This window comes from Coregonus lavaretus (genome assembly GCF_964263955.1).
Source record: "Coregonus lavaretus genome assembly, chromosome: 6".
Lineage (NCBI taxonomy): Eukaryota > Metazoa > Chordata > Actinopteri > Salmoniformes > Salmonidae > Coregonus > Coregonus lavaretus.
The window spans coordinates 1,977,770-1,993,862 of NC_139993.1; the positions used below are offsets into that span (position 1 = coordinate 1,977,770).

At 41.8% G+C, this 16,093-nt stretch overlaps 2 protein-coding genes across 2 annotated transcripts in view; one reads left to right on the forward strand and one right to left on the reverse strand.

Moving 5' to 3' along the window:
- Positions 1-10,575, forward strand: part of LOC311130330 (netrin-1-like) — a 53,642-nt gene extending 43,067 nt beyond the window's left edge. The window contains exons 6-7 of the mRNA XM_084163059.1: positions 6,240-6,314; positions 10,158-10,575. Of these exons, the coding sequence (XP_084019185.1) occupies positions 6,240-6,314; positions 10,158-10,486 (404 nt within the window). The 3' untranslated portion in view covers positions 10,487-10,575. The remainder of the gene's footprint in view (positions 1-6,239; positions 6,315-10,157) is intronic.
- Positions 10,576-14,925: 4,350 nt separating this feature from the next.
- The window catches only part of LOC311131268 (syntaxin-8-like), a 47,776-nt gene continuing 46,608 nt past the window's right edge, over positions 14,926-16,093 (reverse strand). Inside the window, exon 8 of the mRNA XM_084164138.1 lies at positions 14,926-15,705. Coding sequence (XP_084020264.1) covers positions 15,641-15,705 — 65 coding nt within the window. The 3' untranslated portion in view covers positions 14,926-15,640. The remainder of the gene's footprint in view (positions 15,706-16,093) is intronic.

The following is a 16,093-nucleotide window of genomic DNA, read 5'->3' on the forward strand; positions in this document are numbered from 1 at the left end:
GGCCAATCAGGAAAGCCTTTGGCACCTTTTCTGTCAAGGTTAACTCAGACAAGTGGGCTGTGTGGATATAGACTTAAAGTCCCTGTAATTCATCACAAACCTGTTACCCTTTTCACATTACGGAACCAAACCAAGTAAGCCAAGCAGTACTAGGCTGGCCTGATGCATCCACCATAGTTACTGAAACTGTGGCGGAAGAAACTAAATATCTGAGTCAACACAGTACGGTTCAGGGGCCTCATTTATAAATGTTGTGTACATATAAAATATACCCCAAAACATGCGTGTGCCATTTTCCTGCAAAAGTTGCCATTTATAAAAACGGAACAAACTTTAGACTATGCGTATGCATATTGTATAGTGGTTGAAGTATTGTATTGCAAAATGGGAGATATGATATGATGACATGATTGTTTTCCCAAAAACCCCCACAAAAAAACAGGAAAACATAACAACAAGATGCTGCCATTTGCCATTAGTGAGAAGAGTGAACATCAATGTATTGTATTTTTGGAATGTAAAATAATTTGACATACAGTGCCTTCAGAAAGTAGTCATACCCCTTGACTTATTCCACATTTGTTGTGTTACAGCCTGAATTCAAAATTGATTAAATAAATAAAAATCTCACCCATCTACACACAATACACCATAATTACGAAGTGAAAACATGTTTTTAGAAGTTTTAGCAAATGTTTTGAAAATTAAATACAGAAATATCTAATTTACATAAGTATTCTGTCTTTCTGGGTCTTTCTGGGTAAGTCTGTGTAAGAGCTTTGCACACCTGGATTGTACAATATTTGCCCATTATTCTTTAAAACAATTTTCAAGCTCTGTCAAGATGGTTGTTGATCATTGCTAGACAGCCATTTTCAAGTCTTGCCATAGATTTCCAAGCCGATTTAAGTTAAAACTGTAACTAGACCACTCAGGAAACATTCAGTGTCGTCTTGGTAAGCAACTCCAGTGTATATTTGGCCTTGTGTTTTATTTTATTGTCCTTCTGAAAGGTGAATTTGTCTCCCAGTGTCTGTTAGAAAGCAGACTGAACCAGGTTTTCCTTAAGGATTTTGCCTGTGCTTATCTCTATTCCATTTTTATTTTTATCCTAAAAAAAACTCCCTTGTCCTTGTCGATGACAAGCATACCCATAAAATGATGCAGCAACCACCATGCTTGAAAATATGAAGAGTGGTACACAGTGATGTGTTGGAAATGCCCCCAAAATAACACTTTGCCAAATTTGTTGCAGCATTACTTAACTGCCTTGTTGCGAACAGGATGCATGTTTGGGAATATTTGTATTCTCTACAGGCTTTCTTCTTTTCACTCTATCATTTAGATTAGTATTGTGGAGTAAGTACAATGTTGTTGATCCATCCTCAGTTTTCTCCTATCACAGCCATTAAACTTTGTAGTTGTTTTGAAGTCATGGTGAAATCCTTGAGCGGTTTCCTTCCTCTCCGGCAACTGAGTTAGGAAGGACGCCTGTATCTTTGCAGTGACTGAGTGTATTGATATACAGTGGCTTGCGAAAGTATTCCCCCCCCCCCCCCCCCCCGGCATTTTTCCTATTTTGTTGCCTTACAACCTGGAATTAAAATTCATTTTTGGGGGGATTTGTATCATTTGAGTTACACAACATGCCTAGCACTTTGAAGATGCAAAATATTTTTTGGGGTGAAACAAACAAGAAATAAAACAAAAAAAATGACATACTTGAGCGTGCATAACTATTCACCCCCCCCCCCAAAGTCTATACTTTGTAGAGCCACCTTTTGCAGCAATTACAACTGCAAGTCTCTTAGGGTATGTCTCTATAAACTTGGCACATCTAGCTACTGGGATTTTTGCAGAATCTAGCAACTGGGATTCTTGCAGAGTTGCAAAGAAAAATCCATTTCTCAGACTGGCCAATAAAAATCAAAGATTAAGATGGGCAGTCTGAGACATGTCTTTTTCTTTGCAACTCTGCCTAGAAGGTCAGCATCCCGGAGTCGCCTCTTCACTGTTGACATTGAGACTGGTGTTTTGCGGGTACTATTTAATGAAGCTGCCAGTTGAGGACCTGTGAGGCGCCTCTTTCTCAAACTAGACACTCTAATGTATTTGTCCTCTTGCTCAGTTGTGCACCAGGGCCTCCCACTCCTCTTTCTATTCTGATTAAAGCCAGTTTGCGCTGTTCTGTTAAGGGAGTAGTACACAGCGTTGTACGAGATCTTCAGTTTCTTGGCAATTTCTCGCATAGAATATCCTTCATTTCTCAGAACAAGAATAGACTGATGAGTTTCAGAAGAAAGTTATTTGTTTCTGGCCATTTTGAGCCTGTAATCGAACCCACAATTGCTGATGCTCCAGATACTCAACTAGTCTCAAGAAGGCCAGTTTTATTGCATCTTTAATCAGAATGACAGTTTTCAGCTGTGCTAACATAATTGCAAAATGGTTTTCTAATGATCAATTAGACTTTTAAAATGATAAACTTGGATTAGCAAACACAACGTGCCATTGGAACACAGGACTGATGGTTGCTGATAATGGGCCTCTGTACGCCTATGTAGATATTACATAAAAAATCAGCCGTTTCCAGCTACAATTGCCATTTACAACATTAACAATGTCTACACTGTATTTCTGATCAATTTGATGTTATTTGAATGGACAAAAAAAATTATTTTCTTTTGAAAACAAGGACATTTCTAAGTACCCCAAACTCTTTATCAGTAGTGGATTATATTGTATTTATTTTATATTTATTTTCATAACCGCTGCAGAATAAATTCCTCCCCTTTTCTGCCCATGATCAGTTCATTTTCCCGAAGTAGCCATACAACAAATTACCATTTAATTGGGCCTAGTAGCCTAAATAGATAGGCTATGTATTTCAAGTTTTGCTGTAGCCGATGTGATCCCATAGGCAGCGCAGATTATAACATACAGTCGAATTTCACAGGTGAACAGACAGTTGATCTTTTACGTTGAATGCAAGTACAGTAGCCTACTGTAATAAACTTATTTTTTTACCCTAGACAATGTTTCAGAATATAGTCCAGAATTTTTAGGGAAAAGATTGATGCAAAACATTGTTGAATTCAAACGTTCAGCTGACAGGTCCAAAACAATTTTCCATAGTTTTTTCTTTCAGAAACTGTCACAATCCTTTGCCAAATACAGAATAAATTACTGCAAAACATTAAAACATTCTGGCAACACCTCCATAAACATTTGATAACATTTATTTTTGAAACTGCCGTGGCCTAATTCCAATAGTTTCAGATTATACAGCAAATAAATTAGTTTATTGTAACCATAAAAAGTGAATGGAGGGCGTTTCCAGGCGGAGTTATAATGCTCGTTCACGCGTGCACAGTTTTACGACGGGTCTGATTTAAACGGGAAACATGCAAATGTGTGGCGTGTGCCAAGTTTATAAATATCAATATTTTTGACATTTGTATTCTTTTCAGAAATTGCACATGCAGATATTTAGTCTGAAATGTACTCAATGGTTATAAATGAGACCCATGGCCGGGCCCTAGCTGTGTCAGGTATTTATTTGTTCACTGTGGAGGAGTGGACACCAGAAAGGGCTTTGGCTAACGCTTCATGGGCCGCTAATTTCCTTCCTGACCTCCTTTTGTCGTGGCTATGACCCCCTACCCCCCCCTCAACCCACCCATCACTGGGACCACCACCCCTGGGTTCCCCTATTGCAATAAATGCCTAAGCTTGACACGGCCCTGGGGGGGTCTCAAAGGGTGGGTTTTGGGGGCGAGTTGAAAAGGAATGGGAGTTGGGGTAAGTCGGTGGGGGCCTGGGGGGGTACAGGTCTGGAAAGTTGGGTTTGGAGGGACATAGCGGTTGAGTTGACAAGAGAAGGGAGTTGGCATAGCCACGGGAAGATGTTTTGAGTTGGGGGTGGTACATTAAAAAAAAAAACTATATATATATATATATATATATATATATATATATATATATATATATATACAGTACCAGTCAAAGGTTTGGACACATCTACTCATTCCAGGGTTTTTCTTTATTTTTACTATTTTCTACATTGTAGAAAAATAGTGAAGACATCAAAACTATGAAATAACACATATGGAATCATGTAGTAACCAAAAAAGTGTTAAACAAATGAAAATAATTTTTATATCTGAGATTCTTCAAATAGCCACCTATTTCTCAACCATCTTCACCTGGAATGCTTTTCCAACAGTCTTGAAGGAGTTCCCACATATGCTGAGCACTTGTTTGCTGCTTTTCCTTCACTCTGCGGTCCGACTCATCCCAAACCATGTCAATTGGGTTGAGGTCGGAGGATTGTGGAGGCCAGGTCATCTGATGCAGCACTCCATCACTCTCCTTCTTGGTAAAATAGCCCTTAAACAACCTGGAGGGGTGTTGTGTCATTGTCCTGTTGAAAAACAAATGATAGTCCCACTAAGCCCAAACCAGATGGGATGGTGTATCACTGCAGAATACTGTGGTAGCAATGCTGGTTAAGTGTGCATTGAATTCTAAATAAATCACAGACAGTGTCACCAGCAAAGCACCCCCACACCATAACACCTCCTCCTCCATGCTTTACGGTGGGAACTACACATGCGGAGATCATCCATTCACCCACACCGCATCTCACAAAGACACGGCGGTTGGAACCAAAAACCTCTAATTTGGACTCCAGACCAAAGGACAAATTTCCACTGGTCTAATGTCCATTGCTCGTGTTTCTTGGCCCAAGCAAGTCTCTTCTTCTTATTGGTGTCCTTTAGTAGTGGTTTCTTTGCAGCAATTCGACCATGAAGGCCTGATTCACAGTCTCCTCTGAACAGTTGATGTTGAGATGTGTCTGTTACTTGAACTCTGTGAAGCATTTATTTGGGCTGCAATTTCTGAGGCTGATAACTCTAATTAACTTGTCCTCTGTAGGTAACTCTGGGTCTTCCATTCCTGTGGCGGTCCTCATGAGAGCCAGTTTCATCATAGCGCTTGATGGTTTTTGCGACTGCACTTGAAGAAACTTTCAAAGTTCTTGAAATGTTCCGTATTGACTGACCATATCTTAAAGTAATGATGGACTGTCATTTCTCTTTGCTTATTTGAGCTGTTCTTGCCATAATATGGACTTGGTCTTTTACCAAATAGGGCTATCTTCTGTATACCACCCCTACCGTGTCACAACACAACTGATTGGCTCAAACGCATTAAGAAGGAAAGAAATTCCACAAATTAACTTTTAACAAGGCACACCTGTTAATTGAAATGCATTCCAGGTGACTACCTCATGAAGCTGGTTGAGAGAATGCCAAGAGTGTGCAAAGCTGTCATTAAGGCAAAGGGTGGCTACTTTGAAGAATCTCAAATATATTTTCATTTGTTTAACACTTCTTTGGTTACTACATGATTCCATGTGTTATTTCATAGTTTTGATGTCTTCACTATTATTCTACAACGTAGAAAATAGTAAAAATAAAGAAAAACCCTTGAATGAGTAGGTGTAGCCACATTTTCGACTGGTACTGTATATTTGGCGTGAGTGCTTTTCCGACTGTTAAGTGATAAAACTTAATCCACAGCTATTTTTTTTAGAAGCTATTGATCCTCTGCGGCTAAATTATGCTCTCTGGTGTGGTATTTTGGGATTAATTCATTTATGTCTGTTCAGCCTGGAGTAATATAATTTTAGAACAAATTATTCCAATTTATCAGGAGGCGATGCAGCATCTCCAGCACCCCTACTTCCCGCAGCTATGGGTGTTGGGGGGCTGGGGGGTGCATCTACAGGCCTTAATCAGTCCCAAACTGGCACTTTGACAGGGGGGGTGTTGGGTGGCGGTCGGCGTGGGGATTGGGGGGGTTAATTTGAGTCGTTTTCTGAAGCGATGGCCTGGTTGGTGGCACAATACGCAGCAGTCCAGAGGTACTCCCATCAGAGCTATAGGGGCAGGGGCAGGCCACAGACAGACAGGGCCGGGGCGGTCGCCTGCAGCCACGGGACCCCTTTTGTCTGGTCTCATTTCTATGGGCCACCACTCTTCTCAATGCACCCATAAGCCCTATTAGAGGAAGACACAATTGAACCTGGCAGATGCGTATCGTAAGTAAGCTCAAGGAATTCTGAAGGAGATGTGATGTGGCGTCACTTTTGTCTTTTTTCACAGTTCGTTTTGCTCTCTCTTCAGTTGTTTTAATCTAGTGTGTATCTTATTCGCTCTCTCTCCTACATGCAGACTGTGACTCCTATTGCAAGGCGTCGAAAGGCAAACTGAAGATCAACATGAAGAAATACTGCAAGAAAGATTACGGTGAGTTGAGTTCAATCCTCTGTACAGTACAGTCCTACAGTAGAAGCTCACACAGCCTCCTGAGCCCTGGTGGACTAGGGAGCTCAGCTAGCTCAAGTATCTAGCTACATCTTTATTTACAACACCCAGGACCAAGTCCAGGCCTCACCCCAGGACAACCCTACAGCTCCTGGGCATTCTAGTGATGGCTTACTCCGGCTTTTCAAGAAAGAAAGTCAAAGGATCAAACAAAGGAGGGGGACAAGCCATCAGAGAGAAGAGCTTAGGGTGTGAGGATAGAGAGGGTGCGAAGGGGAGGGGGGTTCTAGGATGATGGACAGCCCATCAGGTATTTAAGGGTAAAGCGGATAATGGATAAAGCAAAGTCGGTGTGACGGACAGTTGGGGTGCGCGCCTAAAGGTCCTCATTAAGGGGAACTTAAGGTATGGGCCTTTTCAGACAGGCATTCCTGTGGCCATCCCATCCGGCTGCCCTGGCCATTGAAAAGGTTGAAAGGTTGAAAAGGTGCTTTAGGTGGTTAAGACCCTGGTGAAGGTTGTAGAGGTTTGACCCCGACCTGATTGAAGCCAGTCTGTTAAATCAGTCAACCAAGAAGGGGCATCCTGCCTGAAAATACCTTGGCAGATTGAATGAATGACAGCCCAGGCATTGTTCCTGAGTTTTTGGGGGTTGGATCCAGGAATGGTGTCAGGAGGAATCCCCTGTGCCACAAATGAAAAGTGGCTTAAATTATTTCTCATTGCAGCTCTTTAAGAGGCAATTGATAAAAAAAGATGGACGATTTTTTTAGATGTGAAAATACTCTACCGTAATTGTGGTGTTTGGTAAATGTTTGCCATGTGTATGCATATGCAAAAAAAGAAAGGTTCTACACCACAGTAACTAGCTTGTGGCCATTTATAGGCGAACAGGTTTAATGAGTGGTAAAAAACTAAAGCTCTGTGGATCATTGATCCCCAGCAGCGTAACTCCATCTGTGTGAAAGAGGTGAAGCAGTTAATGTCTCCAGTTAAAGTCAGGCATTAGGCTAGTGTCAATAGACCCCCGTAGGGAGACACACTGTCCTGGGGAAGCCCAGTGATGTGTTGTGGTCTTCAGCTGTACAAACTCTTAACCTTATATACTGGACAGAAGTCTGTCTATAAGTCAGAGCTTGTCAGTGTCAGTGCCCACTGAAGACCCATAGGGGAGAGAAGATGGGGAGTGAGGTGGGACCTTACCCAGGTGCATGTCATCAAGACATGACTGTGTATCTTACTGTAGCTCAGACTCAGCAGTGTTGAGAGAGCTGCTCAACAACACAGGGAGTGTCCTCTACCCCCATCCTAGTCTCTCACAGGTGGGCAGGTCTGGCATGCACCGGAGTGGGAGTGTGTAGAGGGGACCTGCTGGTATTGATGAGTGATCCCAGCACCACCCCAGCATGCCTCAGGGAAGGCTGTGACAACATGTTGTGTGTGTGTGTGTGTGTGTGTGTGTGTATGTGTGTGTGTGTGTGTGTGTGTGTAAGGGTCCACAGTGGGGTTAGGGTACACGCTCCTGGACTTCAGAGCAGGCTACAGTAAAGGAACCCCCACTGTTTTACTCTTACTGTTCTCCTCAATTACCAATTACAGGCAATTTCCTCTGCTTCCCCCTCTGGCCCTCTTCAACATTACCCAAGCCCTCCCCAGCCCTCCCTAACCCTCCCTGGGCCCTGGGTCCAGCCTCCCTGCCAAGGCCTGGGTCTAATCCACTTTCTCCCTGCCTCGCCATACCTCAGGGGGGCTTTGTACTGGTCCTGTACAAGGATAAGACTCGCCTCGCGCTTTACACTTCAGTAAGTTGTACTGGAGGGTCCCAGTGTGGCGGATTGTGAGCGAAGAGCAGTAGGAGTGCAGTGTCTCGCTGTGCCTTGGGCCTATGCTGGATAATATGCAGACACACTCCAACCCCCATAGAGAACCACAGGGTGCTTGGATACAGCCATGTTTCTATTCAAAAGGGCTGAAATGACAGTGGAACAGGGCTTAACAATAGGCTGAGTTATTTACAGTTGGTCTCTCAGGGTTTCACCCTGTGTTGTTGTGCAAACACAAACAGAGAGCGCCTTCCAGTGGTGACACCTGGGAAGGACAGGGTGACAGAGGGCACCAATAGGGTTCACCACCAGGTCACCAGCCAGTTCAACCAATGCCCATGCTAATAGTAACAGTAAAAGACATCAGGAATGCTAATGCTAGCAGAAAAGGACACCAGGGCCCTATTTGATAACGCTGTGATCTACCATGCATGGCGTAAAATCTGCAGTGCAGTGCAGGATACGTCTCATTGAGAACCCATTTAGAGAGCCATGACATTCACACTCAGTGAGTTAGTTTGTGTGTATTGGAGGTAAGCTAAGGACCCATGGTTTAACGACTGCTGTTACATTTTAAGGTTATCTATGCTGCTTTTGAGAGCTGTTGGTGAGCAATAGAGCATATTGTCAATGTAGTGCTCTTTCTCCTCTCTCTCCCCCTGATCCTCTCAGTGATATATTATACTATCACAGAGCCGCTCCCCAAAACCCATCTCCTCACAGCCCATCCCTGCCTCTTAATCACATTACAAATCAAATCCCCTGGACGTGGAGCTGGATCTGCTACCGGACATCTTTGCCTTGACAGCATTTCCCTTGGAGGATACAAGCCTCTGATGGGCATCTGGTTAGGTTACAGGCCCAGTCTCCTATCCACTGGGGCCGGGTGGTTGCTGATGACTCCACTAGAATCAGCGCCAAATGGGGAAGCCAACCTCACTTTTTTAAAGAGAATAGAACAGAACCCTGCCCTTGAGGCTTTGTTAATTATGGTGTTTTTAGTGTCCTGTAATGCCGCTTGGACAGTGGAGATCATAGCGTCTCATGCCGATGGTCTGTGGAGCCAGTAGCACACTGACTGGAGACACACATGGACCAGTGGACACAGAGGACTAAGAGCTAGAGGTTTCAGCTACAGACAGCAGGCTACCCGGCGTCAGTACTGCCTGCTTCACTGTCTGTCTGATACCCTTCTTGGCTGGTGGATGGTACTAGACTCAGTGTAGCATACTAGACTTACAGATGTAGGATCTTAATTTGAGCCAGTCTTCTACAGCAGGAAAATAATCCTGCAGCAACAGGAAATGTAAATTATTATGTGGATTATAATGAATGGACATTTTTGTATCGTAAGGGAAAATCAAGTCTGAAATTACAAAGTGGAAATTATAAACTTTAGAAGCCTTTTTAAACCTCAAAGACGCTACAAGTTTTAAATGTCCTGCGTTGCAGGAAACTTCTCCTACAACAGGGTGATTAAATTAAGATCCTACATCTGTAGTGGGAGATACACTCACACTAGCACTTTTCCCTCCCTCCCTTCCTCCTGTCATACTGAGTGGCCAGAGAGAAAGAGATGAGAGAGATGTCTAGGCAAGGTTTTTGAAAGAAGGAAAAGGGATTCCATGGGAAATGTTGGACTCGGTCAAACTGAATTATTTTGTCCCAGGGTGCCATAGTAACTGTTGCTGGGATCATGGCTTGTCGGTCTAGAGAAGAAGAGTAGGGTCACAGGTCAGGATAGCAGGAAGGAATGGAGCAGACGATAAGGACCGAGTTGCTCTCCTGTGCCAAGAGGACAAGGATGGGGTTCTAATTGAAGTCTGTGATACAGACACGAACCACATTGATAGAGATAGGAATAACAGCACTGTACTGTGTATCCCTTTGAGCAGGACATTTTAATGCTAGAATTGAGTCAGACACAATGGAAAGACATAACAATAAAAACACATTGTAAATGACTCGTCACTTAAAGTCTCTCTCTCTCCCCCCTCTCCAGCTGTCCAGGTGCACATTCTGAAGGCGGACAAGGCGGGCGAGTGGTGGAAGTTCACCGTCAACATCATCTCTGTCTACAAGCAGGGCGAGAGCCGCATCCGCCGCGGTGACCAGTTCCTGTGGGTCAGGGCCAAGGATGTGGCGTGCAAGTGTCCAAAGATCAAGACCGGGAAGAAGTACCTGCTCCTGGGTAACGACGAGGATTCTCCAGGGCAGTCTGGAGTGGTAGCCGATAAGGGCTCCCTGGTCATCCAGTGGAGAGACACATGGGCCCGTCGGCTGAGGAAGTTCCAGCAACGTGAGAAGAAAGGCAAGTGCAAGAAGGCATAGGCGGAAAGGACGGACGACGCCTGGAGCGAGTGAATGGAACACGGGACAGGAGAAAGCATGAGTGGGTGTTGAAAAAGGAGGAGAGGAGAGAGAGGGAGACTGAGGAAGGACAGAAAGGGACTGTGCGTTGTCGCTACTTTTTCGAGTAGAAGCATGAAGAGAATATTATTAAGAATATTTTTTCTAGTGGACTTTTGTGAAGGAGGTCACGCTGCAGGTGTTATTGCTTCGTTGTTTTTGCATTCGAGATTTGTCTCTGTGGATTTGCCAAGTTTGCACCTATTACCAGTTTATATAAAGTTATTTGTGTTCAGTAAAAAAAAAATTCACATTGATATTTCATAGCCCGATTTTATGAGCATTTTGTGCTGGTGCGAAGACACCACAAATCAAGCTACTGCATTATCACAAGCTGTTTTCTGTAGTTTTTAGGGTTAGCTAATAATATCACTTGTGTATACTGGCAGTGCAGCAAATGCTTAGGTTTACTCTATTCAGAAAAAGTGCCATACAATAACATTGGTTCTGCGCCTTGGAAATGCACGTTTCATGTATTATCAAATAAGTTGCCTTTCGTTTCACCTGGTCGTATGTGTATGTAACCTAAAACACACATTTTCATAGCACAGTTACTAGCTATGTTCTTTTTCTATATCACGGGTGTGACATATTGTACATTTGATTGAATGTTGGATTGAATGTTGGCCCCTAGATTCAGACAGTGAAATGGCAAGAAAGAAAATGAATGTCCATTCCTAAAGGTCTACAAAATATTTGACTCCAGCATTGTTAACTAAGCTTAATCAAGGATATTATTTTAATCTACACATTTTTTGTTTGTCCGGTTGACTTAAGTTTCAGTATTCAGAATGATCTGAAATGAATGAATGTTCATTGTGAATTGTCGTGGTTAACACACTCTTGTACAGTTTCAAACTGCATGTCAACCTTTCTCCAAAAAGGCTGGTTATTATGTCACATATATGGTGTCCATATTAGGACAGTGTCAGATGAGTTGATGTCCTAATATGGACACCGTATCTTACTCTCTTTTTGACTGGTGCTGCTGTCTAATTTCATGATTAGTGTTTTTAATAATCATTTTGCTGTATTCCCAAGAAGACGGACTGCATTCAAAATGTCTGGGATTTCACAAAGACTCACGCTATTAGACCAATAACAATCAGATTTCAATTTAGGATCTTCAGTCTCTATTTAGGATCACCATACTTGCTTTAACATTTTATTAACGTTTGGTTAAATTATACTGAACAAAAATATAAGCGCAACATGCAACAATTTGAATGATTTTACTGAGTTACAGTTCATATAAGGAAATCAGTCAATTGAAATAAATTAATTAGGCCCTAATCTATGGATTTCACATGACTGGGCAGGGGCGCAGCCATGGGTGGGCCTGGGAGGGCATAGGCCCATCCACTTGGGAGCCAGGCCCACCCACTGCGGAGCCAGGCCCAGCCAATCAGAATGAGTTTTTCCCCACAAAAGTGCTTTATTACAGACAGAAATACTCCTCAGTTTCATCAGCTGTCCGGGTGGCTGGTCTCAGACGTTCCCACAGGTGAAAAAGACAGATGTGGAGGTCCTGGGCTGCGGTTATGAGGCCGGTTGTACGTACTGCCAAATTCTCTAAAACAACGTTGGAGGCAGCTTATGGTAGAGAAATGAACATTCAATTCTCTGGCAACAGCTCTGGTGGACATTCCTGCAGTCAGCATGGCAATTGCACGCTCCCTCAAAAGTTGAGACATTTGTGGCATTGTGTTGTGTGACAAAACTGCACATTTTAGAGTGGCCTTTTATTGTCCCCAGCACAAGGTGCACCTGTGTCATGATCATGCTTTTTAATTGGCTTCTTGATATGCCACACCTGACAGGTGGATGGATTATATTGGCAAAGGAGAAATGCTCCCTGACAGGGATGTAAACAAATTTGTGCACACAATTTGTGAGAAATAAGCTTTTTGTGCATATGGAACATTTCTGGGATCTTTTATTTCAGCTCATAAAACGCTTTACATGTTGCGTTTATATTTTTGTTCAGTATATATTTAATGATCGAGTCATTTAGGAGCCAGTCCTTCCTTCTAAGAGACATAAAGCAGTGTGGTTCTTCCCCATAATGCCCAGATTTAGTATACAGATGTTTAAAAAAAAAAAAATTATATTGAAGGTGTACATTTATGAAATATGAATTCACATTACTATTATTATACAGTACACATGCTTTACACAAAACCAAAAGGAAACATTTGCAATGTTGTAATTGATACCTTATCATACCTAAGGTTTCAAATAGATTAGCTACAACACTAGGCCCTGTGTGTTGACAACACAAATCTGATTGTTTTCAGAGAACGTTAACCAAGCAGTGAGATATTGGTACATATTGAATTGAAAGCGTTACAATGTACATATTTATATGACCTCTCCCTAGGAACAATATTTCCTAATACTGTAGGCTATTCACCAATCTGCACAGAATTGTTTCTGTGTTGTATTAAATTCACCATATTTTGGATGCCAAGAAGTCTACATGCCCAACAATAATTATTACCTCATTTTGTATGTAAAATGTAAGTACAAAAAAAAATCACACTATGTAAAGCATTTGGAATTGAAACAAGTCACTTCCCCAAGGTACTAAAAAAGGGGTTGGCAGTCAACAATAATAAATCCGTATAGGTAGTATTTTTATGTGAAAATTATCTAGATAATAAAACTATTATTAACTTCAATTTATTGATTGTAGATTTTAGAAAGCAAAGAGAATGGACAGTGCACACCTAAGAACAGTATTTATTTTCTTGTTGTATTGAGGCAACAGAAATGTAAGAGTGCAGTTTACCTCTTTGACGGACAGTGAACTGTTCCAAACATTATTACACAAACATTGTTAGAAGTCATCTCTCTAAATTCTTGCTTCATACCCCTTCTCCCCCCACTTAACCGTCCATAGACCTCACCCTTGTGCATAAGATATACATGTTACATGCTGGACTGCCTGTCACTCTTGAGTTCTTGAAAATTCTGTCTTGAATGGTGTACGGCATCCATATTAGCAAGTCGTCAGATTTCAGGCTAAACTGTCAGTGTCCTAATATGGAATTCCTAATATGGATGCCGTAGCGGCAGCAATTCAACAGCTGCAGACATTCTTCAATGTCTCTTACAAGGCTGTCAAATTAATTAAGTTCAGAACGATTCGCTGAGGGCGAAATGAGGACTAGGAGGAAAAATCATGTAATTCAATCACCTGATTATCCACAAATGAATTCAAACCACATCTTTATTTTATTTTAAACCAAATCAGATGAACATTGAGGGTCTGATTGCCAGCATGTGTTCCATACCGTTTCTCTCTGTGTACAGATCAGTCATATAAATACATATGCTTTGTGCTGGTGTCTTCTTACAAAGATCAAATATACAGATGACATATTACACGTATTTATACATATATTTACATGTTATTTTCTTTCATCGTTATATTCATACTCGCGACATTACATGTAAATGTATTTCTGTTTGGCACAAAATATATAATCAAACCTCGATCGTTTTTTCCATTCTGTCTCTGTATCCCCATGATGTACATTTTTGATCAGTTTTCCAAGCAATGGATTGACAATGACCTCCTCTTTGATCAAATATGACTACCCGCAGACCTGTCAAAACGTTGCTTTTGTTAATACTTTTTAATTGTAAATGTTGTTTAGCTGTGTTGGCCATTGCGAAACCTTTTTTGCGATGTTGTTTTACGATGCGTACTAATATATTATGGTTACTATATATGGATATATTTAATGACACGAGACGTGGATTTTATTCCGTTTTTTTTGCCTTTTTTTACTTGTTTGTGGTTGTTTAGATGGTTGTGATTTTAAGAAGGAAACATTAACTACTGAACACTAAGCTGGTAGAACTAAATCCAGAATTCAGTTGAAATAAACTCCTGTTAAGTCGCCACTAGTGTGACTCTTTCTTTTTCTTTGATGCCTTTCTTCTCTGTCAACTTAAATAATTGGCTGATGAAGTGCTTAATGTCTGCTTTGGATCTCTGAAGCCAGAGTGTTGGGCGTAACACACTTCTATCAACAGCTCCATGTGTGACTTAGGGCAGTACAGTAGAGGGCTAAGCATGCTGGGTGTAGATGGAATAGCTTTAGACGACCAAGCTCGGACCAGTAGTGGGATAGCTATACTGTTCACACGGACGCAAGCACGCATCTCTCAACCTTTTGCAGCATTTGCAAGGCTTTTAAATTCACATAGTGGAAGAATGCAGAGTATGGTATACATACAGTACATTATCCTTAGTAGATTACCAATATTATATAACATGATTGCAATCTACCTGTAAATCCAGAGAACTAATAGCTACATTATTTACACCAAGGAGTCCATGGACTGTGCTGTTAACTGTAAATGTTGTTTATTAGAAATTACAAGGTTGCATTAAGCTGAACTGATTCACATCAAGAAAATAAAACAGTACTGTTAAAAAGTGACACAGTCATATGTGTTATATGTTCTGACTGGCATTATCCTATAAACATGATAAAATCCCAAGACAAATGATACCATTAGAACTGCTAGCGGGTAAATATAATCATAATAATCATAGATATGTGCGAGTGAATTGCTAAGCTAGCGGAATTAGCGACCCGGAACCCCGGACCTCTCAGCCCACAGACAGAATTATGAAAGAAAAAGTCCCCCCATGGGAGGTCCTACTGTAGGGTCAGTGCTACCCTTTACCCAACCAACACCCATGTAAGAAAATAAAACATTGTTGCTGGTTGAGGTACAGTAGAGTACAGTACACTCAGTTTTCATACACGGGGCACGAGGAGAGGAAATACAGAGGGAGGGAGAAGAGGGATTGGTAGCTCTGGGGAGAGATGTATCAAGCGTCTCAGTGTATTAGAGCTGATCTAGAATCAGGTCTGCCTTGTCTATGTAATTTTATTCCATGGGATCTAAAAGGCAAACCTGGTCCTAAATCAGCACGCTTGATACATACCTACATAAGTGCCTCTGCACCTCGTCTCCCCTGTAGGCTCTCTATGCAGTCTCAGTGGTAATCCGACAGACGGTGCGATGTCCAAAACGCTCCCCTCAGCCTCTTCGTTAGGTGGGCCACACAGCAACCACCACTATAGCAATGAGTAGGAGCACGATCACCACCAGCATCCCTGCAACAAGAATAGAAACACACACAAAAGGATAAGTAGGAGGGTGACTCGACAGATTTTTTTTTTTTTTTTTAATGTTGCTTTACTAAGTGTCCCTAATACATAGTAGTTACAGCACAGACAGGTACAATACATAATAGTTACATAGACAGGTACAGTACATAATTGTTACATAGACAGGTACAGTACATAATAGTTACATAGACAGGTACAGTACATAATTGTTACATAGACAGGGAATTCCACACATTGCCTAAATTCTTCTGGTCAGGCTAAGCTGGAAAGCCAGAGACCAAAGGAATAGGTGGTGGAAACAATCAGTAGACTTGAAAAAGGTATGCCTAGGCCTTCTTCTAGTTAGTTGGCACTACCCACTTTTCTAAATCCT